The sequence below is a fragment of the Platichthys flesus genome, chromosome 8, assembly GCF_949316205.1.
Source record: "Platichthys flesus chromosome 8, fPlaFle2.1, whole genome shotgun sequence".
Classification (NCBI taxonomy): domain Eukaryota; kingdom Metazoa; phylum Chordata; class Actinopteri; order Pleuronectiformes; family Pleuronectidae; genus Platichthys; species Platichthys flesus.
Window position 1 is genome coordinate 15,461,286 of NC_084952.1, and position 23,120 is coordinate 15,484,405.

At 43.0% G+C, this 23,120-nt stretch overlaps 1 protein-coding gene across 2 annotated transcripts in view; it reads left to right on the forward strand.

The window, feature by feature from the left end:
• Positions 1–23,120, forward strand: part of LOC133959007 (glutamate receptor 3) — an 84,461-nt gene that overhangs the window by 37,234 nt on the left and 24,107 nt on the right. For both annotated transcript variants that reach the window (XM_062394062.1, XM_062394063.1), the window contains exons 4-8: positions 7,024–7,211; positions 18,493–18,546; positions 19,416–19,577; positions 20,702–20,869; positions 21,257–21,361. In XM_062394062.1, the coding sequence (XP_062250046.1) occupies positions 7,024–7,211; positions 18,493–18,546; positions 19,416–19,577; positions 20,702–20,869; positions 21,257–21,361 (677 nt within the window). The remainder of the gene's footprint in view (positions 1–7,023; positions 7,212–18,492; positions 18,547–19,415; positions 19,578–20,701; positions 20,870–21,256; positions 21,362–23,120) is intronic.

Here is a 23,120-nt window from a genome sequence, read left to right on the forward strand (position 1 = left end):
ACTGGAGGAGCTTCTTTATACTTTATATACAGTTTATTTGCTTAAGCCCCACATCCAACCAAGATCCAATAACGTTAGATAAACACAAATTATAAAAGCAACAGCCCTAATGATGACGGGAAACGAAAATTGTGTGGATTGATCAACGTAATTTAAAACTGTCAACATCATACGAATGGTTCATTTGACCAATCAAATATTACTCAACAGTTCTTAATATTCAAATACAATAAAACTTAGTTGTCTAATGTTTGGTGGCAGTAGGTGATCACAAGGTAGAAACTGCCTGAACCCCATTAATTTGTATTCATTCGGCCATTTAAAAGTGTAAATGTAGTTGTTTTTTAAAACCGTGTAAGATATTGGCTGAATAGTATTGACCTTATTCCTGGTGGATCAGATATTTCAGTTTAATTCAGACAAGTGTTTAAAAAGGAGAAGTCTCCTCTTACACGGCTTCAGCAATGTGCGTCGTGATTTATGAGTGTTATCTAAAGAGGAAAGGAGAAAGAGAGAGAGTGTGTGTGTGTGTGTGTGTGTGTTTGTGTGTGTGTATGTGTGTTTGCTTGTGTGTGTGTCTCTCTGCTGATGAGAACAGTTCTTTAGATGTTTTCGATGGAGAAACCAAACAGTCAATATTAATCAGAGATGAGGTCTCACTGAACCCGTTTTCATTCTGTGGTGATCTTGTTTGTTTGTTCCCATTTGCCTTGTGTCCAATCGGTCCTGTTTTGATCCACCAGGCTTCTGTCGTAAATCTCTCTAACGTGCCCAAATTCAGTCTTTCCTGGGGGTGGACTGGTTTTGTCTCGGTTCCATATCAGCGTGATGGTTTAATTGTGGGAGAGAGGGAAGATGAATCCTTGAGTCCATAAACAAACTCAATGTCCTCACTTTGAACTCTTCAGTGCCAGTGAGGCGGCCACGTCCCGGCCAACTGTAATAAAAGTGCAAACAAACCTCAGAAATGAAAGTGTTGTTCATGGTTAATGTATTAAGTGGCGTCACGATGCAGAGTTGAAGTACCGACATTACAAAAACTATTTATAATACTTTTTCCCCTTCCGCTTGTGGTATCTTTGTAGCCCATACACTTATGTACAGATGTCCATAAATGAAGCAAAAATAGCTCAGATACGAACGCTGCCATCTTGCACATTTGGAGTCAGAGTCCGTGCAGTGGCGATCAGGGGATGGAGCTTTGATATCGAGGTCCGAACGCTAAATGCTCTTGACCAATCAGGAGTCAGTCTCAGCTGTCAAACATGGCTCTTCGTAAACCAAGCTTACCAGAAAAAAAACATTTGAACTCAGATCATTGTTATGGGAACTGTATAAAATTGCAGTAACTATCCTTGAGAAAAATGTATTTCACATGTACTTTGATGATTTTTATTTTGGTAAACATCAGCCAGCCACCAGGGGGCGATCAAGATACTTTGGCTTCACTTTTTGGGAGCTTATTTAGACCTTTTTTTGAGATGTCCTCCTGCCCGAGTTCCTCAACCATTGCAGACATCATCCAACATCTAAACACATGGACAATTAAAACCAAAAATATTTGTATAGCTTGATACCATTAAAGGTAAATGATATGCTGTTTTTAGCAGAATATTAAGTAAATGTACAGCAAATTGTTTTTTCCATTGTAATTTGAATGAACTGACCCTTTAATGGAGAAATTGTCAGTGTTGCCTCTTCAAAGTTCACTTTCCATCTTTCTCTTCTTATCAAGCCAGACCCACAATTATGAGTGGAGGCCATTATCTTTGTGGTTTCAGCTCAGTTGTTTCTGATGCCCTCTGAGACCCTGGGCAGCGCTCAGTGGGGCGGTGCGGTCTGCCAAAGACCCTCATTTACCAGAGGATTGGCGAGTTAGGGAGGAGAGCGGCCACATCTACTGTCGGCTCAACAAGCGCTGCCTCGTGTGTGTGCCTTCGATTCTGATCCCCTCACTGATTTCAGATGGTATTGTTGTTGCAGCCCGTCATTCCTCTTGTGCAGTTCCCCTTAACGTGCACTGCAGTCGGGGTAACGGTGACTTATTTTCGATTGTGGCATTATTTGATCCGATTGCCAGATTAGATTCTGGATTGATGTGGATTAGTGTAATGCCAGTGAGGACACACTGTAATGACAGGATGATACAAGCTAATGGTGTAGCTGGTTCTCTCAGAGTGACAGTGAGTTGAGTCTAACGCTGAGTTTTATTCCTGGAGAAATATGGTTCCTGTGATTGGTCTAGTTAGCCTGGATGTGTTGTGAGATATGAGCGAGGGGTTGTGAGTGAGCGGCTGAGACGAAGCCCCGTGACACTCTGCACCGAACCCTAATGAGAAGCAGGGAACCAAAAGGAGCCGGGCAATGAGATTAGATGCAACTCAATTCAATTACTGCTGAGCCGCCACGGGTGACGCTTCAAAACTCATCCTGTTAAGATCCGGTTCACAGACGAGGAAGAAGACTGCAGCTCTCACTGAGCCGCTGTGCGCCACGCTGCCACAACATCTCATTCGCAAAAGCAAATGATTTATAAGCACGCGGATGTCATCAGGCTCCGCTGGGATTTGATAGCAGACTCTGCAATTTAATGATATAGATGTAAAGGAAAAAGACTAAAATAATTGAGTGTTCACCCATCTCAGCTGTTTATAGAGCGCTTCACAGACCACACAGTTGTTTCAAGTGTCTGATCTGGATTTCCTCGTTTTAGCTGGAACAGTTTCCCCCATGTTTTAAAACAAAACTAGATTCAGACCTGCCCTCCTCTCACTTATCCTTCTGCCTCTGGAGCTCCCACTCTCCCCTCAGCGCTCTCACACCCTTTGTCCAGAGTACTGTGTTCTGCGAATACTTACTCTTCAGATGAAGCCTGTGAAACCGAGGCTGAATGTGTGCTTCTCTGAAGATAGACAAACACGTCTCCTGGGGCTCAACGCAGAGAAGGGATTTATGGGTAACACAGGCTCCAGATGAAAAAAGGAATAAATCAAATTATTACAGTTTATATGCATAAAGGTATAAAGCAAAACACCACGGGCATTTCTGAACAATCTGTATTTGTCTCTATGTGCAACGCTGCCATATAAAAGTCAACTGCCGCAAATGTTATTTTCATTAACAATATTACACCAGGTGACGGAAAAATAGAGCCAGACTGATATGGATTTTAGGAGCCCTTTATATGACTGATATTAGGGAGTAAAAAAATTTCTATATCAGGGCAATAGTTTTTCCGGTAAATTAGATATAACATTTTCATTAGATCTGAAATCTTCACGATTGAGAGCTGGGAATAACTAGCTGTTTCGATAATACTACATCACCAGAGTTTTATCCCATGGTTGCTACTGAGCAGACTCTGGCTACAAATGTGCAACATGATAACTACCATGACCAGAATATTTTATAAAAACAAATTGACAATATAACCATATAAAAATACGCTGTACTAAAAACAAGGTAAAGTTTAGCTTTAGTATGAAATAAAAAAATATGTCAATATCAATATATATTGATATATATCAACACATACATCTCATGGAAACTATACCACATGTGTACAAATATATACACTGTACCCTGCCTCACATATGGATGTATGTCTTTATGACATGTGACTGGCTTCCAGAGTATAAGAGCATCTCGCAGCTCTACGTTGTGTCGATGGCATGATGAGCACTGAGAAGCATGATCATCAGAAACTGCTCCACGTCGTCGCTTGGTTCATACCACAGGGATTTATAGGGCGTGACAAGGAAATCATGTTGTTGTCTTCCATAATTTATGTAGTAGACTGTATTACAATTTTAGATGGGACGCAGCTGTGGGGCCCATGGAGGCGAGGAGGTGAACCGGATTTATTGCTTCTCTCGGTGTTGGAAATAAAGATCACTTGCTAAAGCATTTATGAGGGTCTGTTGAGGTGGTTTAGTCCATTGATTGGCTGAAGCCGGAGTGGAGTCCGGTCCCATGAAGTGAACTGGCGGACGCAGCAACATGCAGAGAAGCATGGAATAACAAAATTATATTTTTATTTTGACTTGCTGGAGGAGATGAAGAAGAAAAATAAACGATCAGTTTTGCCACTGCTGTCAGATTAAATTCTGCTCCAAGGATTTAATCCGTTTTGATTTTGAAGTCTAAATCAGGGAACACAAACTTTTCTGCTGACATTATGAAAAAAGGGGGAAGAAGAAACAGAAGCAGAAGTAATCCATTTCTGGACAGACTATTTACCACCACCCGATTCCATCTCTTAATTTCCATACAAATGTAAAACTAGGCAGCCATGGAATCTTGTGTGAATCTTAAATGAATCCAATTGTTCCCACACAGTTCAGGGGACGCCCGAGGCACAGGCAGACAAACACTGCACAAATCAGCAATTTCAAAATAAAAGCCCTCTGCGATTCCAATCTGATTGACAGGACTTTGTTTCCCTCTTTCGCATAAGAGTTGGCATTATTCATGTTTTTTTTCTCCTTTTGCACTTCAGAAATGGAAATTGGAAATGCACAGATATAAATATATATATATATATATATATATCTTTTTTAAGAGCACTGTAGATACTGACATATGTGGTCCAACTCCCTGGGGCTTTCCCCTGTGAGCATTTGTTTTTTTCCTTCGCTATTTAAAAAATCATCTAGCGCGTGTGTTTCCAGCAGCAGAAGAAAATAAGTGGTTGACAACAAGATAGCTGCAGCCCTGAACCAAATATCCACCCTATCATTTTAACCCAGAAGCCTGGCATGTCCCCACACCCACTGTTCAGGTAAAAGGCTCATTGGCATTTTTACCTTCACCAGCCGTAGTCTGTGACACTGCAAAACCGACAGAGAGCGTTTCGACCCAGTTAATCGACATGACATCTCTCAAAGTGAGGAGCTTTTATTGCCGGGAACACTGCCATGTTATCCAGGTGGCTTGTGGTCGGCGAGGTTCTGAGCATATGCTTCTGGAAAATGAATAATGCATCCGCGTTATTCCAGCCTTCATTCTGTATAACTTTTCCTTTAGGTAAAGGGGAAGATAAAGTGCACGAGAGACGGCGCTCATTTAAAAATGATGATACTGCTGATGTTTTCACCTCAGGTTTTTTTTTTTTCTCTCTCTCCAGAGTAAAACTGTGGCTTTTGTCCAGGTAAAAAATTCAGCTACATTTGACAGTGTAGTGCTTTCAGACCTCACTGCCTCCCAGGGGCAGATCCAGGGGCGAGACCAGGAGGGCACTGGCCCCAGAGGAAATCTGTCTGGCTCCTGAAGTGCCCATGTCTTTTTTTGTTATAAACTAGTCACTTAGCAAGAATACTCACCATGAATATGACAACTGATTAAGAATTTAGATTTTCTAAGCCTTTTTTTTAATGGACGTGGCCCCTTCATGGCCCCCAATTTAGAATACTCCTTACTGCTGCCTCCTTATTCTTATTTCCCTTCAGATGGAGCAGGTGTTTACATAGTTTTCATTCGGTCTGTGACCCAGGATCCACAGAGGGACTTGTGTCTCTACATGCCCTCAACACATCTTGTGAACTCTTGCTTCATCCGACGAGTTACATTCACGAACTACAGTAAACTACAGACTCGTCTCCTCAGAGATGTGACCTGATAAGCGGGTTGCCAGATAACCTTGAGGTCTGGCATGTTGATGTCTCCAGGCGGTACGCCATTGCTCCTCTGGACAGATGACACACCGTGCGTCAGCCTCCACCGCTCGCTGTGCGGCTCGCCAAAAGGTCATCCGTCGAAGATGTGGCTGTGAGCTGCAGTGGTGGCGTCACAGCGGGGGTGCAGACGCACACGGACCTGCCGTCTCAGAGCATTTTCACAAGTCAAGGAAAAAACATAAACAGAAAAAAAACACAGGGCTGCTTGACCGTTCAGATGGAATGGAAAAGAGGGAAAATGCAAAACCAGAGAAATGAACAGAAAGTGGTTTTCTTGTTATAGCAGCTCGTGTTTCTTTGCTCTCTGTGCCGGCTTTGTTGGTCGTCTGCAGCCGGTTTATGGAGATAAGGCTGTAGAGGGAAATGGCACAAAGTAAAAAAAATATATGACAAATGTTTATTTTGCCCGCTGCTGCTCAGGCTGTGTCAGCCTGACTGTGTGTTACATAATACCCAATCACTCGCAACTATTTTAATCGTCATATCAAATCTGTGTGTGTGTGCCTGAATTTGCTGTCGCTGGACGTTTCTTTTCTTTTTTCTCTGTATCAGTTAAACACACCACGGACGATGAAAAATGAATGGAGATATTGAAAAGAAGCTTATTGTACATACAGCTTGCAATTACATTGTCCGAGGCTTAATGAAATACCGGCATATGTGCTTGGCTTTCATTAATAACCTTTGTGTTCCCTTTCACCCACTGTAAATTAGAGCAGAGTTGAGCAAATTTATTTCAGTGCATGCTACATGCAATCTATCCCTCCAGATATAGGACAACGTTATTCATCCCGTGGCGTGTGATTTGACCGTGTGTTTCCGAGAGCTTTGTTAAATGAAAATATTTCACGTGTGAATTAATCATTAGAAGGGTCTAGTTCTCCATTCCTCTGTTCGCATAATCATCTCTTCCCACCACTGGCCTGGATGAATCTTTCATTGTCTTTATCTTTAAAGCCACCGAGGGGACACAGGGGCCGCCGTGAGTCTCACCGACCCGTCAAAGGGAACATCTGGCTGAGCTAAATGCTGTGATTCAATCGATACCCGGCACAATAACATCACCCACTCATCTTTTAATAAGATGGAGATACAATTCTATTGTCCTTTCACTTCATTAAGATTTTACCTGCTCAGTATGTAAATGTATATTCACGCACACCGGCACATTAAGTGCAGACTCTAGATAACATATTCGTTGACCTGCAGACTTCGGACTCTTATTTAATGAGATGCCCTTTAACCTTTGGATGCCAGCAAAGATTTCCACAGAATAATGTAAATTTGCGGCGCTCTCTTTAGTTTCTAATCCTCCCCGCCCCCTCTCTGCGTCTCCCCCTCTCTTCAGGCTTCTCCATACTGCAGGCCATCATGGAGGCAGCGGTGGCCAACAACTGGCAGGTGACGGCTCGCTCGGTCAGCAGCACAACGGACGCGGCCGAGTTCAAGCGCATCATTGAGGAGATGGACAGGAGACAGGAGAAGCGCTTTGTGATCGACTGCGAGGTGTCCAGGATCAACACCATCTTAGAGCAGGTGAGCCTCGGACCCGGGGTGCATGTGGCAACACCTGTAGGAGGATGCAACCAAACACCGGCTCCGTCCACTTCCTGCTCCCTTCACATAATTGCTAAGGACAATTAGCAAAATAAAAGGGCCGCTCCAGCTAATTTTACAGGCCAAAGTCACTTTGGTCGTCACCTTGAAAAGCAGTTAGACTGTGAAAACATTTAATCGGCCGTGGCTCCAGAGGAGCTTTTGTCAATTTCAAGAAATCAATCACATCACTTCAGTTATTTCCAGGTCTATTAAAAATATGCTAGTGAATCGCACAAAGGAGACACCTTTCTGTTTGATCCATAATAGTAAGTAAATGTCAGGATGTCACAGCCTCTGTGCCATTAACACTGACGATTCCCTTTTCAAGATTTTCCACTATATTTTTTTTAGAATAAATTAATCACTAATGGTTATTAGATGTATATCATTTTACTTTTGAAGGTGACAATGGTGCTGTGAAGACCTGAAGTTAACATCTGTCTCATGTGATCTGATCACAGGCGCTTGGATCTAAATTTGTCAGTTCACACTTGGTATTAGAATGAGCACTTTGATATGGATCCCAGGCCACATAATAATATTTCTTTGTCTTTAAATGGCATTTTCAAACCAAAACAATCTTCGTTTAAACAAGTGTTTGAGCTCTGCATCAGTCCTAAGACCAGTCCATACTAACACACCTGAAAACGCATCTCACGTGAACAACATGCACTGGGCACGTGTGTGCTAAACAGGAAGCTGGTTGTCTACTCAGCAGTTTGTTGCTTAGTGACAGAAAATTCTACAAATGAGAAACAACAACGTTGAAAAGCAGGACACTGTTAGTTGGACCCACAATGTTGGTTGTTTTTTAATGTCTGTATTCATCACTGGTAATTGAGTTATTACTAATAAGAACCAGGACGCACATGCCATTGAGTCAACGTTTCCAAACATTGTGGATGTAGTCTCAGTTCTCAGCTCTATATGCAAGTTAACATGTACATTGGGTTTTTCACAAAGACCAAGTTATATGTTTTTAACTAGTTTTACATATGCTCTGTTCATTGTGCTGGTGGTGTGAGAGAGAGAAATAGAGAGAGTGGGTGAATCAGTGGGTTGTGCGCAGCTCCACTGTGAAATAAGATTTTACCAATTAAAACAAAAAAGTAAATATGTGGTGGTCAGTGTTGATATTAAATGAATAAGTGTTCTTTGGGTTCATTGTAAAACTGTAGCAGGTGGGAGGACAGTTGACTAGGTGGCCCTTCATATGTGGACCAGGACGCATTTAGAGAATGTGACCACCTCTCGATGGATTTCACACCCAAAACATCGGTCGCACCCCCATGATGTCACACATGTCCTGCTGGCCACATCACAAAGTGTCCTAGGGCGAGACACTGAACCCCATTTACATCTAAACTTAGATCTGTCCATATGTGATTGTATCACTCACTACATTCCTTTATAATACCAGGTCTAATCAGAGCGAATATATCAGCATTACCCCCAAATGCCCAAAAGGAGCAAATGTACCATTTGCCTCACATATAGACGTGCAATACTGAATTGATGGTGTCATTGCTGTGAATCATCCTGAACATGATTGAGCAGCCCATCATATATTAGACAGGATGATGTCAATGAAAGTGTCAGTAATCTTTGTACTGCTTGTTTTACTTCTCATGATTTACAAGAACATAATATCTATTCCCAGAGCTAAATAAGATATGTTTGGCACAAGTTTGGAGATTCGAATGTGGGAAGCTTAACGTGAGGCGTATCAGTATTCCGTCATGTCGGGGGGGCTCAGTTTGGCGTCATCTGGTTACTAAGGCCGTCTTGTTTGGAATCCAGCGCTGCCCCGAGAGCCTGTGGTTGAGGGGTCTGAGCGCGTGCAGCCATTTGGAGAAGCCACTGGCGATGGATCCTTTCTAATCCTCCTCCCCCCCCCCCCCCCCCCCCCTCCGTTCCTCAATCACGTCCACTGCCTGAAGAGGAAATGAAAGGTCCACCAGTCCTTGTAGTTGTGGGAAACACAATTACCATGAATAGATGAGTGGCTATTATGCCGTGCCTCTCCTGTGTCGGCCCGCCCCGCGCCGCCCTGCTCCTCTGCGCTCGCCGCCGCCTGCTTATAAGGCAATCAGCTCCCGGATTGGATTCTGCTCGTTAACATTCATTTAGGTATTGGCTCCTCTCTGCCTCACAATATCCCCTCAACGGCTGTTAGTTTCACTTGTTTTTTTTTGGTGTTTTTTTATGAATCTAATTTGATCCCAGAGACCTAGTTTAAAGTACAATTGTGTTTAGGATTAATTTGCTGTGTCTAATTTAATTCTTGTTTTGAAAATGTGCTCCCTTTACAATTCAGGGACACGTACTCTTTGTGTTGAGGAGAGGCATCCGCTTTGAAAAGAGAAAGTTGGAATATTTATTACAAATCACATGAGCGGCATATTCCTGGTTGTGTATTTAAGTGTGTGTTTCCCCCCACGTAAACAACAACAAGGATGCAGGGCAGTAATCTGTGTGAGATCTGTCCCCTTCTCAACCTCCATATATCCCTGTCATATATTCTTCTGTTTAAACTTTGTTTTAGTGCAGAAGGGGAATAAAGCCTTCACAATAGCTAACCTTCAAAGCAGCAGCGTGCTCAGTTTAGCCTCTTGTTTTTAATGACAACCCCGGTCTGGGAGTTTTTTGTTGTCGGAGTAAATTGAAGTAATCTGGCCGGCCCCGCCAATAAATATGAGTCACAGGCATTCAGGGAGGCTGCTGGATGTCACTCCGCAGCCGCCCCCTACCAGGCCGTACCATTATCCGCTGACACAGGGATGGACTGTCCCCCATAAGGGCTATCACACCAAACACAGCACCTAGTGGCAGCTGTATGGAAACCCGCTGCTTCTACCTGCTGCTGTTGTTCTAATAACCAGTGATTGTACACAGATACATGTGGGGTGTCATCTCTGGAGGACAGGAGGGAGACTCTTGTCGACGTGTCGCTTAAATCCGTCAAGGTCACTGCCCGTCGAGAGAGGGGAGTCGTGAGGCGGGACAGATCCAGGTAGCTGATCGCTGATGGGGGGGGGGGGGGGGAATGGGAATCAGCTCAGTGGTTTACTTTTGTGATTCCAATCGAGGTAATCCCCCCACAGAATGAACGTCTGTGTACCAGGCGGTGAAGTGGAGTTATCTCCAAAACGAAACAGTTGAGCTTCATTTGTCGCATGAAAAAAAAAAAGAAACGGTTCTGTGCTGCTCTTCTGATCCGGTCCCTGTTGATGCTGCTTTTCTTTATGTCTCTATACTCATTCACTGAACTGATGCTTTCGCTCACTAATCTTCCTAAATTGGAAAAGTATATCAAGTGGTAATATATTTCCCCAAATACTGTATACATGTACAATTTAAGTATTTCCTTACTTATCACTTCATGTCAATGGATTTCAGGGAAGGTTTTAAATCAGCAACATTTACAGAAATAATTTGTTATTTTTTCTTTCTAACAAATGTTTAAAACAACACTTGATATATGAAACAGGTCGAATTGGTTCCACTCTGCCCATTGACAACACTTCCATGTTAATTCATCAATAATAATAACAAAAACAACAATAACACATTGTGTTATACAGTATGTGAGAGCAGTATTATGGATCTGAGGGCGTCTGACAGCACTGGAGATGAACTGAAAATGATTTGATTAATATATTGACTATATATCAATCACTCGATAACGCTCTTGTGAAAATTCTAAATCCATAATGAGTTTTGAGTCTTATTTTCAGATGCCTTGTTTCTTGGAGCACCTTTAAACATCAAGGCAACTCATCACTGTGCAGTGCAGACAATGTAAAAAAAGAAATAGAAACTCAAAGAGAGGAATTCAGGATTAAAGCAGTAAATATATATTTTTTATTTTAAAATAGTAGGGAAAGTTAAATGATTGATAGGTAGCTGCTGATACATTTATAGCTGATCCACTAACACATTGCCCTAATCCTCTTCCTAACAGTGGATCAAAGTTTCCTCACACATGCCACGAACCACTGAATGTTCTTCTTCTTCAGTCATAGACACACACTCAGCTGAATGTCACTTTTATTGGCTCCATTCATCACTTGTATGATGAAGAGGAACCATAAGACAGGTATTTGCATACTGCTGCATCAGGCGCGGCTTGGTTCTCCTAAGAGCAGAGTGACTCTCCCAACAAATTTGTTTTGGGATGCTGAGGAGAATACTACACCCGGGCCATTATCATTTTATGCTGTAACAACCACTCAGAATTTATCACCCATAGGACTTTTCCATCAATACACTGCACTGCAGATAAATTAAACCAATGGCAATCCTTCCCTTATGACAAAAAATGGGATAGTCTCTGCCAGCTGTGCTCTCTGAATCATATCCAACAAATGAGTTTCACTGGACCATCCAGGTTTATGATTGGATGTGCTGGGAGAGTTGTGTGCAACATTAAAGAAAAGACACTTTAAACAAAAACTATGATTGAATATAAGTTAATCGTGTTTGCATTGGACCACATGTCATAATGATGCTATGTTCAGAGCATAAATGCATGAGTTATATATACCGATATATATATATATATATATATATATATATAAATTTATATATATATATACGATATATATACCCATGTCTTATCTGATCCCTCTATATGTGCCTCTGTGCTTCTTCCTGGCCTCTTCCCTCCTGGGATCCCAGTGCTGGAATCTGCTCAGAGGCAACAACCTGCTCATCACTAGTGTAAAGAGAGTGCAGGCAAAAAAAAAAAAAAGGAAAAGAAGAACGTCTGGGACAGGCCCAGGGCACGCAAGCTGTTCAAAGACAGGCAAGGCAATGAGCACTCCGCCAGGCGCAACGCTGGAGAAGAAAAAAATACCATAAAAAGTGAAAACGGATTCACAGAAAGGGGGAGAAAAAGAGAGGCGCATCTGGGGATTTGTGAGGACAACATTCTGCCTCCTTTAGAGGCGTGAAGTGGCCGTACCGCTTCGCCTCAGAGAACTGGAGATCCTCCATGTTCCCTCTTTCTGATCGTGAATGGAGAAAATCCATAGTCGGGTGTTGTCTTGAATGGGATATCTGTGTTGTATCCATTTCATGAAAGGGGAAGAAAGATGATCATGGGAGATGAGAGGTCGTGGGAGCGGTCGACAGATTTCTAGCAGCTGTTGGAAAAATGTGAGCAAATGAAAAGAAGGTCGTCAGTCAGTGATGTGGATGACACAATGAAAAAAAGGCAGCGAGTGTCGTAGCTCTGAAAACCAGGGGACACTTTGAGAACAAATTGGCAAACGCAGATGCTAGCATAACATCTGGATGAATCTCTCTCCAACCATTATGGCATAAATGCATCTTCCAGATCCAAAATTAGCAGGTCTACATATTGTTGGTGGGTAAAGTGGCTTAAAGAGGCGATTGATTAATTTTTCATTCATTTAAATGAGTTTGCTTGTTTTTTCTTGCCCGGTTCATCAAGTCCGAAGTCGACGTCACGAATGTACTAAAAACCGAGGCCCTCTCTCACCTCATGCACTGGCTTACATAATGAGCACATTCATATCGTTTCCATCACTAATGATCGGAGCCAGAGCCAATTAAAAACCTGTGTCTGCTGCAGGGTAATTTCACCCGCTAGTGACTGACGATTGTTTTCATTCCCATTCAGCACAAAAGCCAGATGTCAGCGGGTGTTCGTGGGTTTTTCAACCCGTTAAAAAGCGGATTTCGTTTCCTATAAGTCCTCCCAGTCGTTTAAAGCTTTTTGGAGAAACTTGTCTCGGAAAAGGGAGAGGAGGAAAGTCCGGACAAGCTGTTCTTAGAGTTTACTGAAATGAAAGGTGAAGTTGATCTAAGGCTGTGGAGAGGACCGGTTCCGGCTCGATGTTAAGATGCTCAAAGCCCTGGATCCAACCTGGACTGTTTAAGGCCTTTTTTTAAAACTGTGATTATAGAATTAAATGGGATTAAAGTGTTATCACAGACGAAGGTGTGACCTGTGGACTCAGTGACTGAAAGAGAGGCTGAGACGCGCGTATCAAGAATAGTCTGTAAATCCGATGAACTTCAAATCAAGTGAAATGACCCTGATCGTCTTCGGTGAAAACAAAGTGAAGACATCGAAGCGTTTCAAAGTGTTGGCACCAGCAGGAGGACGTCTCCGCTGCGGGGACAGCCATCCCTTCCTCTCGAGGTGTCCAGTCTCAAAACTGCTCCGCTATCTCAGACCAATATCATAAGCGCCTGAATGTGAATCAGGTGTTTCTGAAACGTTTCTGCGTTTTGGGGGGAGGCCAGCCCTCTCTTCAGGGTTCAGATATGGCCGCTGCCAAGAAAATCATCTCAGCCTGAGCCTCCACTGGCTGTTAATTAGAGAGTGCTAGAGCGAGAGCACTTCCACCAGGAGCAGAGCTGGAGACGGAAGAGGGGGGGGGGAGTCCTTCTGTATCAAAGCATGTAGAGGTCAAATTCACCCTTATGTCCCCTCCTGAGAGAAGTGGAGCTCTTCACCACGACTGATCGAGTCATGATAACCCCTCTCATCATTAAATTACACGTGGCTGTTAATGTAGCTTGTTATTAACGTGCTGGTTAATAATGAAAAGATGATTTATATATTTGGCTCAAAGGCTTTGAGCCCCATTATGACAGAACATAAATTGTTCTGTGCCAATTTATCTCCCATAAAACAAAGAGTAGGATCTTTGATGTAAGAAGTCTTCTCTGCACCTTTTTTTTTACATTGAACATAAACTACAAAATGAAAGATTGTCTGTCACCTAGTTAATGTGTCTTATTGTTTCTGTACGATGAGATAAACAGAGAGAGATGTGTTGTGTTGACTGTCTTGTTTTGGCAGTGGAGTTACACCAAAGATAAATTGATGATTGATGGATAACACACAGACTCCCTCAGTCGTAGTTTCTATTTTAAAGCAAATCAGCAGCAGCTTCCCAGTCTTTGAATTTATGATGTGAGCTGATGTTAGTGCAGCAGCTGATAGAGAATCTGAGAACTGAGATTTGCAGTTTGTGGCAATAAATCAATAATAATCATTGCAATACAATTGTCATCAATAGCAAAAAAGAAAAAGACCAATATATAGACATACTTTAGGGATTATATGCATATATTGCTAAACTTATTTTTCTGGTGTTTATCAGTCTCTGCTCATTAAAAAGAGTTTAAAATCACAACCTTCACTCAGGAGCAAAAATCATGCTTTAAATTTAACAGGACTAATAATGTAGCATTTATCATGATTATTTTTAATATGGACAGATTTAAGTTCTTATCCTAATTCACCACTGCCCAGTTCTAATCTGATTTATTTATTAGAGAACTGTCACCAAAACTGAGGATGCGTCTCGACATGGAGAGTAAAACAGTGTTTCTGTCTTTTTCTGAAGTAGCCCCATATTTAAGTAACTTTTCTAGAAACAGATGGATTTTTATTAATCCATAATTATTTCACTTTTAATTATGATGGACAGATTTACCTGGTGATTATTGATTTACAATCAATTTTACAATCATATGTAAATGTACTGAAATGTCTGATTAATGTATTTGGAATTTAACTAGTTTCATTCTCATAACTTATATCAATTTAACAGTATGACATTGTTTTTACATATATATATATATATAAGTACTTAATTGACTGAAGAATACTGTCGTTCAGCACTCGACTAAACTATGGATTATGGATTATAAACTGGACAAAATAAGTCATTCAATCCTCACTTTCGAAGTAGAGTTATTATATTTTATAAACTTAAAAGTTAATAAATTAAAAGCAATTATAGTGAACAAAATGATTTGTTCGATGCAGCCCTGATGCCAGTACTCCACCGCACTAGTTTAGTTTGTGGTCTCCAGGCTTTAGACAGGGTTTCCATGGTTCACGAGGAGGATAAAAATAATTGCATCATTTGCTCTTTTATATTCCTCCGTGAATGGTATGATATTTACAAACTCTGGGGAACCTGTCATTTTAAGTCTGCCTCTTCCTGTGCTGTGGCAAACTCCACAGTGGAAAGGTCAAACTTGGAGGAAAACAGTCTGGCATTTATTGAATATGTGTAGCTGCAGTTTTACATTTAAGGCTCTCTGACTGGCGAGGGCGAGGCCGGCGGTGGCAGGATGAGGAGGAAGTCAAGGTCATACTGGTTGCTCTCCTGTAGCAGCAGAACAAAAGGTGGTGGAGCCGGCGAGTGGATCGATGTGCAAAAGGGGGAAACTGTTGGCTATAAAGAGGAATCACATTATTGAAGCGGTAAACATGCTCTACACATTTTTTGACACAGGGAAAAAGAACAATTGCTTGTATGTGCAGTACGTCACTTGAACACTCTTTCGCAGATTCGATTATGGTCTCAGCATTCCCCCCATTATATTTTCAAGAAATTGTATATATTTATTAAAAAGTGAAAACATCTTAAATCTCCTATTTGCAAAATTATTCAGATCTTTAATTGAGTCTTACTGAGAAAACCCCTTGGTCATGTTTACCCCCTTGTTTTGGGTTAACAAAATAAAACAAATATATTTGACAGAAAAAGCGTAAGACCCAGAGTGATTGTGGTGATTAAAACACATGATCTCCGCAGGGCAATTGAAACATTACATGCTGCCTCTGTCTGCTGCACCACCCCTCACCTGAATCCGCGTCTGAGCAGAGAAACCCCCTCTTGTGCATGTGTATGAAAGGCCAACCTTTGAAAAAGTCTGGAGCCGATTCTTCAGAGATCCTCCGCAGGACATGTCAGGTGATGAGAAAGATCTGGAGTTGAGCAGACATAGTGTTTGGAATCCTGGTGACTGCAAACTTTCTTTCATTTGTTCCAACTTCCAAGTGCACAGTTTGTACCTTTGTCCTCTGTGCTTCACCACAATTCTGTCATCTGTCCACAGAGAGCTGCATTTCATGACATTTGGCTTTTGCGGCGACATGCAGTGAGAACTTTGGGACCTAATATAGACAACTGTAATTCCAGTCGGTTCAATTTGCACTATGGAGAGAACCAAGTGATTTTCCTTTTAATCACGAGAACAGCAAATGAGTGTATTTCAGTAACGTGAGCGCACTTTTAACTGCTGCTTAATCTAATCAGGGTACTAATGCTTCTGATATGAGTGTGTCATTGCTCAAATAATATTGGATTTCGAATGAAATACAAGAGAATCAAATCTCATTAACACCATTAAAAGATAGTTATCAGTGTCTGCAGGATCTGAGGATTTCACAGGCAGGGCGGTCAGCGGTGCATCACAGCTCGCCACAATGAAATCTGTCCATCACAGCTGGATGGGTCTTGCCGTCTGCCTAATTAAAGAGGTTGAGGGGAGAGGTTGTTGTGTTCTGGCCGGAGGTTCATGTCCGTGTCATCACCGCCTCGCTGCGCCGCATCCCAAGGTTGCAGCTTGTAGCCAGTGCCAGGCTGGCTGTGAGCTGCAGGCCACGGGATGAGGGGTTTTTTTTGGGGGGGGGGGCTCTCTTCCTTCCCCAGCTCCAGGGCAGGTGTGAGGAGGACGGCTCGATGTCAGAGTCAAGGTTAGCGCACGGTGAAGGAACGTGGAATGGGGAACGGGGGGGGGGGGGGGGGTCCAGGAAAATGCAGCAGAGCCGGGAAGTCTGAAAGACCTACAGAGGAAGTAGCCATGATGTGTCTGGCTCTGATATCACCACGGTAGAATTTGTCGGCTTGTGTTTGTTGTGTTGTTTTGTCCTCGTGCAGCATTTTGTGATCCCTGGTTTTGATAAGTGCCATATAAATAAAGCGTATTTATTGTTATCATTAGAAATGCTGCGGAGATTTATTTTCCTGGAACTTTCTGCACTCGCTCATTAGACGCAGATTGATGGATTCTAAAAGCCAGCTCCTGCTATTTCTGCATCCTAATCAGCTCATTTCCCCCTCTGTGTTTTTTTTTCACTTTCGTGGTTTGTTCTCTCCGCCTGACGCCCTGCAGTGCTGGGAGTTTAAAGCCTTAATGATGGGGAAGCTGTCAGAGAACGCTGACCCACCCAAGCAGCTTGATAGCGGGAGCGGGAAGGCTTTGTGTGTTTGCGCTCCCCAGAGTGCTCTTTTTGAAAAGCAGCACCAGCGTCCGTAAACAACCTTCAGATGTCCACGAAGGGGAGAGAAGCTGGGGATGGGAGGTGTAGATGAGTGGTTTATTTAATTTGTATGCAGTCCAAGCAAGGGGGATAGTTTTATTGCCGTGTGCTACTGTGCGCTCAGGTCAGTGAAAGTTCAGCCCCGCTAAATGAAATACTGTCATCGAAGTCTAAACGGGTGAAACCGAAAACGTGCTTTCCAGATTTTTGTATTTATCTTTGCAGCCGGAGATGTGAAGATACAAGTTTGTTTTTCATCACTCTCTCCTGCTCAGCGGTAATGTCGTAAACGATCCGCAGTAACAAATATCCCACGTCCCCGGCACTAACACGCACACACAAACAGATGATAAACTGACAGTTTGTTTTTTGAGACAGAGCCAGAGCCAGGACATGTGCAAACATGTTGATTTTGCTGTAAACTCGTGTGTGGCTGTTTGTTAGGCCGCAGATGAAAAACCGAAACACGGTAGACGAGTGTCCTTATGGCAGCAGCTCAGAAGTCCAAAAAATAACCACAACAAACGTCACAAGGCCCGGTCGAGAATCCATGTCCAGCAGGAGGGAAGCACAAAACAGGAAGAATGAGAAAAACTATTTAGAGTTGGGTTTATCTGCAGGCCCAGAACAAAAGGAAGTAAAATAAAGAATAGAATAGAAGGCAACATATGGTTCATACCACAGTGATGGGATGACTTACAACACCACTTACTATTTTCAGGCTGCGTGGGTTGAAACATGTCGTTGTGCTCCAAAGGTGTGATATTTTCAAAGCAGAGCGTGATCTACTTCTTACTGTCTCGCTGTAATCTCCTTTGAAATATCTTTTTCCTCGTATCTCTACCTTCTGTCCAGCACTCACTGAGGACTCACATCCTCGGCACCTTGAATGAGTTCAAAGCCTGCGGAATATTCAAGGAAGTTCCTCGTTCCTGTTTCTCTGTTTCTCTTTCTCCCTCTCTCCTGTTGATCTCCAGGCCACTCTTCCTTTGTTTTCGGGCCAGACTACCGGACGTCCCCATGTTCACAGAGATTGTTGTGGCCTGCTTATACGAGCCGCCGCTCCTAGCTCTCATCTCATGGGTGGTTTACTGTATTGATGTTTTTCTCCCGTAGGTTGTGACCCTGGGGAAGAACAGCCGTGGTTACCACTACATTCTGGCCAATCTTGTGAGTAATAACCCCGGCCGCTCTCCTGGGAGCGAGCGGAATCCACTTTTTCCTGCATTTGAAGTGCCTTAGTCTCAGCCATGGTCACAAATGTGCATGCACATAAATTTGTTTTAATCAAAAGTGCCTGTATATTTTGTTGCGCATATATTTTTGTTGCAATCAGACAATTTTTGTGTAAATTAATATGAAAGTAAAAATTATAGTTGAGCTCGACACACACACACACAGACACACACACACACACACACTGGGGACAGGAACCGTTCATTTAGCCTTGATATTAACATCAAAGTTTGAGAGTGGAGGAGTGCCTCGCTCTCACTGGCTGATCCCCTGCTGCTTTTTAGCGCAATGTCACAAGAAATCTTAATGCGTCAGTCAAAAACACGTTCTTGCACACTGTGACACAGGCTTGCATTTTTTTAAACTTCAATTTGACCATAGAAAATACATAAGACCGTGTCATGGCTGCAGGGTAAAGAAGGACAATTTAAAGGCAGCCCAAGTAGCAAAGGGTAGGGAAATGCATAAGGATTCATTTTTTTATATGGCCAAGCTTTCTGAGGTTTTCTCTGGTTCGAGTAAAATAGTTTGGCCTTGACTTGATCTGAAACAAACTGTGTCTGTCTAACAAATGAATTCAGGTTGTATCACAATGTGTAGAGAGGAACGTTTACCTCAGTGTAATCACAAACACATGTTTCTTTCTCACACAATGCAGTTCATAATAAAATGCACCCTGCCAGAAAATGCTTTTAATATTTTGCGGTGCTTAGCCCCAAGTTACATTAAAGGAAAGAAAAACCTCAAAGAAAAACCGGGGTCTATGAGTTTTCTCTTCTCCTTTTCCTTCTGCCTCATCTCAGGGGTTTACTAACGTGACCCTGGACAAAGTCTTCGCTGGTGGAGCCAACATTTCAGGGTTTCAGATTGTCAACCCTGAGAACCCGATCGTGCAGCAGTTCATGCAGCGCTGGGAGCGGCTGGATGAAAGAGAATTCCCAGAAGCCAGAAACACTCCTCTGAAGGTACCGTGCTCGCGAGGTCCTTTCATTACACATGCAGAATACAACGATCTTCCCTCTCTGAAGTGCTCTCTAAAGGCTCCTCTCCTCCTCCGTTTGCCTTTGTCATCCTGTCATTCTTCCCACCCCTTGCTTCCTCCTCCTTGCTTTGCATCTTTCCCCGGCAATCGATATATCGATGGGCGGTGCAAGGCAAGGTTATATCGCAGCTTCAATTTACATCTAATTAAACAATGATCGAGAAAGAAATGGATTTTGAATGGCATTTAATTAGATTTTGTCATGGTGCGGTGGTCAACAGACTAGTGGTTCAGCCCTCGCTGGTGAAAAGGTCAGACCAAGTTGGAGGAGAAGTGCGTGGGAGATAACATCACACATTAATGCTCAAGTCTCTCTCAAAACTCTGCGCTAAAAGTTTCGGAAGAGGTCCTGACCATCAGACATGCCCCGGCTTCTCAAATCAGATCCAATCAATCTCATTCATCATACGGACAGAGTCAGAGCAAACCAATTATCAGTCCGCCCACGCTGATCTGACCTGGTGGCAGCGACGTGCACTTACTGACACTTTTACTGAAAAGAGTAACTGCAAACAGATTTATTGGAAAATATGACATATTTATATGAAAGCTCCATATATAGCAGTTCAAGGTGATGGACTGAGTCTGTTACCTCACCAAGATATCTGCCTTGGTTTTGGTTTTAACTTTATAGATCCAAGATCAGCACTGACTTTTATTGGTTGTTCCCGGTCTCCAAAAGGTACATCAGTTTTTATCTTTGTTGAACTGAATACAATGTTGACACATCCCACCCTTAATTTATTCAATGGGAGAATATAGTCCCCTGGTGTTAAGTCATTTTGTGTCATTTGCATAACTGTGGTAAGATTTTTGTTTTTTTTCCATAAGGCCCCCAAAATGGAGCCCTGAGGAACATCACAAGCTATTTTTATCATGATATGTTATTACCAATTGAAACTAAATAATCCCTGTTCTGTAAACTATTTATTTTGAGTCTAACAAAATGTCTTATAGTCACTACACAGAGTTTTGTATAAACCTGTTAGAACTTCCTCTAATCTTCTGCCACGTGATCTTGTCTCACTGTTTAATTTTTTTGTACAGTACACTTCAGCACTGACCCATGATGCCATCCTGGTGATAGCTGAGGCATTCCGGTACCTGCGGCGCCAACGTGTGGATGTCTCTCGCCGGGGCAGTGCTGGAGACTGTCTTGCCAATCCCGCTGTACCTTGGAGCCAAGGCATCGACATCGAGAGGGCTCTCAAAACGGTAGGGGGGTGGCAGGAGGGGGAAAGGGAGGCAGAAAGAGAGCGAGGGGGAAGCTGATAACCAAAGAAAAGGCCAGAAGAAGTGAAGCAGAGATAGCGAGTTAGAGTCTGATAAAGATGGAAATTGACAGAGAGAAGGGAAGAGAGCGCGGAGCGGTTCTCCTCCCTCTGCCTCCAGATATCTCTGCACGGAGCTCACGCAAATCCTGGGCCCTCATTACCATAAAACTACATCTTTTATTAAAGCGTAACCAGTTCATCATTTGATTAACAGACTCTGTGCACCACTCCAGTAGCTGCATGGACACAAGCACCTTAATAACAGCATAATATGTGCAATGTGATGACTGCTACACATCTCCCTGTGTCTCCCTGCCCCTCATGCCAGGTCCAAGTGCACGGTATGACCGGGAACATCCAGTTCGACAACTACGGCCGCAGGACCAACTACACCATAGATGTTTATGAGATGAAAACAGGCGGGCCGAGGAAGGTAAGACAGAGTGGTGACCCCTGTCGGGTTCCATTTATCAAGTGTCAAATAAGACCTGATCTAAAAAAAACTGGTCTTTGTCAGAACACGGCTAACACCTGGCACACCTCAAGGTTTCGGTTCGTGACTTGTCAGATGGAATCTGGCCAAATTGTAATTTCAAATGATTGATTGATCATCTGTACTTGAAAATAAAACTCTAAGGGATGGTGGCCACATGTTGAGGTATGACAAACCCATGGTGTGAGCTCAGCGATTGCATTCATTTCGATTTCATTTTCCAACAAAACTCTACCTCCGTTTAATCAAAGGGCTTTTTCAGTCACATGGACCGGCAGGGCTGAGGGGACACTGCTGAATAATGCCGACTGCCTCTCTCCACCTCTGTTCGGAAGACGAGCCATGCCAAGAATTAAAAGCCCCACAAATCACACACAGCCCGCTATCTGATCTGTAAAACTGTCCTATCAAAAGAATGATATAAGGCTTTTTCCATGCCGTGGGACAGTGCAGATATGATATTTGGTCCTCTCCTGACAGTAATTACCATTCAAATAACCAATTACTGCAAAGGGGATCCAAGAGTTCCTCTGGCTCCGCATCAAAACGGTAATTCCCAGCGGTACATTCACGTTTTAACCAGTACCAAATGAGGATCTCTGGTTATATTCCATAACCTCACCGGGTTCGAAGAGACAGCTGTGAATTTCTCGTTAGCTGGGTAAGTGTGGGCTCAGCCTGATATGACATGTGATTATGCCGCCTGCCTCCCAGGCCTCTAAAGCCTACACTTCAATTAGCATCATGCAGGCGTCCCCGCACTAAAACGCAGATGGGGGGGGGGGTCCATGGAGCAAGTGGGAGAAAGGAGGTCAGGGGGGAGAGAGTGAGGAAGGGATGGAACATGAGACAAGCCAGGCAGCAGTTTGTCAGGACCTGGAGCCCCCAGTCACCTCAGTGACAGTTAGAGGATGAGGGATCTTAGCTGTGGCTGTCACCAGTGATGTATGGGCTGATCTCTGTCCCAGCGGCTCAGAGTGAGATCAGGACTCTGCCTCTGGAGCAGCGCCCCATGACACGGATTCCCACAGTGTTGCTCCCACGAGCAGCGCTCCTCAAATATCACTGTCGATCAAGAGGCAGGAATAAACATCTCTCTCTAGGTCTGGAGAGAAAGTGCTCTTATCAACATCCACAACTGTAACCACAGTGTGGAACTCCAGTTTGAGAAGTTCGCTTCCACTAGGTGTTTCTGCTGTACACCTGTCTGGCCCCAAACATTTAAAGATCTGAGGAAAAAGAAATAGAAATGCGGACCAGATGTGAAGGGGGAAATCTTAGCCAGCAACAGTTAAACTATTGGCAGCCGCAGATGCAACATGTTTCATCGAGAGCCAGAACAGCCATTATTTCAGACGGGCAAACAAACACTTGACATTGGTTTGACTCAGGCATCTGTATAGCAGAGAACAGAGTAGCTGCAATGGCAGGACTGTGCAGGAGAAACTGTGGAGCCACTGGGATATGATACTAAATTATTTAACATGTATGCAGTACATAGGCCTGAATATTAATTATTTACCATAAAACCTGGGAAGCTGGAGGTGGGAGGGATTGAAGTCGTCTGGCTTATGCTCATGCAGTGCAATTGCAGCATATTTGGCTATTTGAGCCGGTGGAAATAATAAAAAATAGTGTATTTTCATAATATTTAGATCGTGGCACTAATAACATGATTAATGGCGTAATATATAATCAA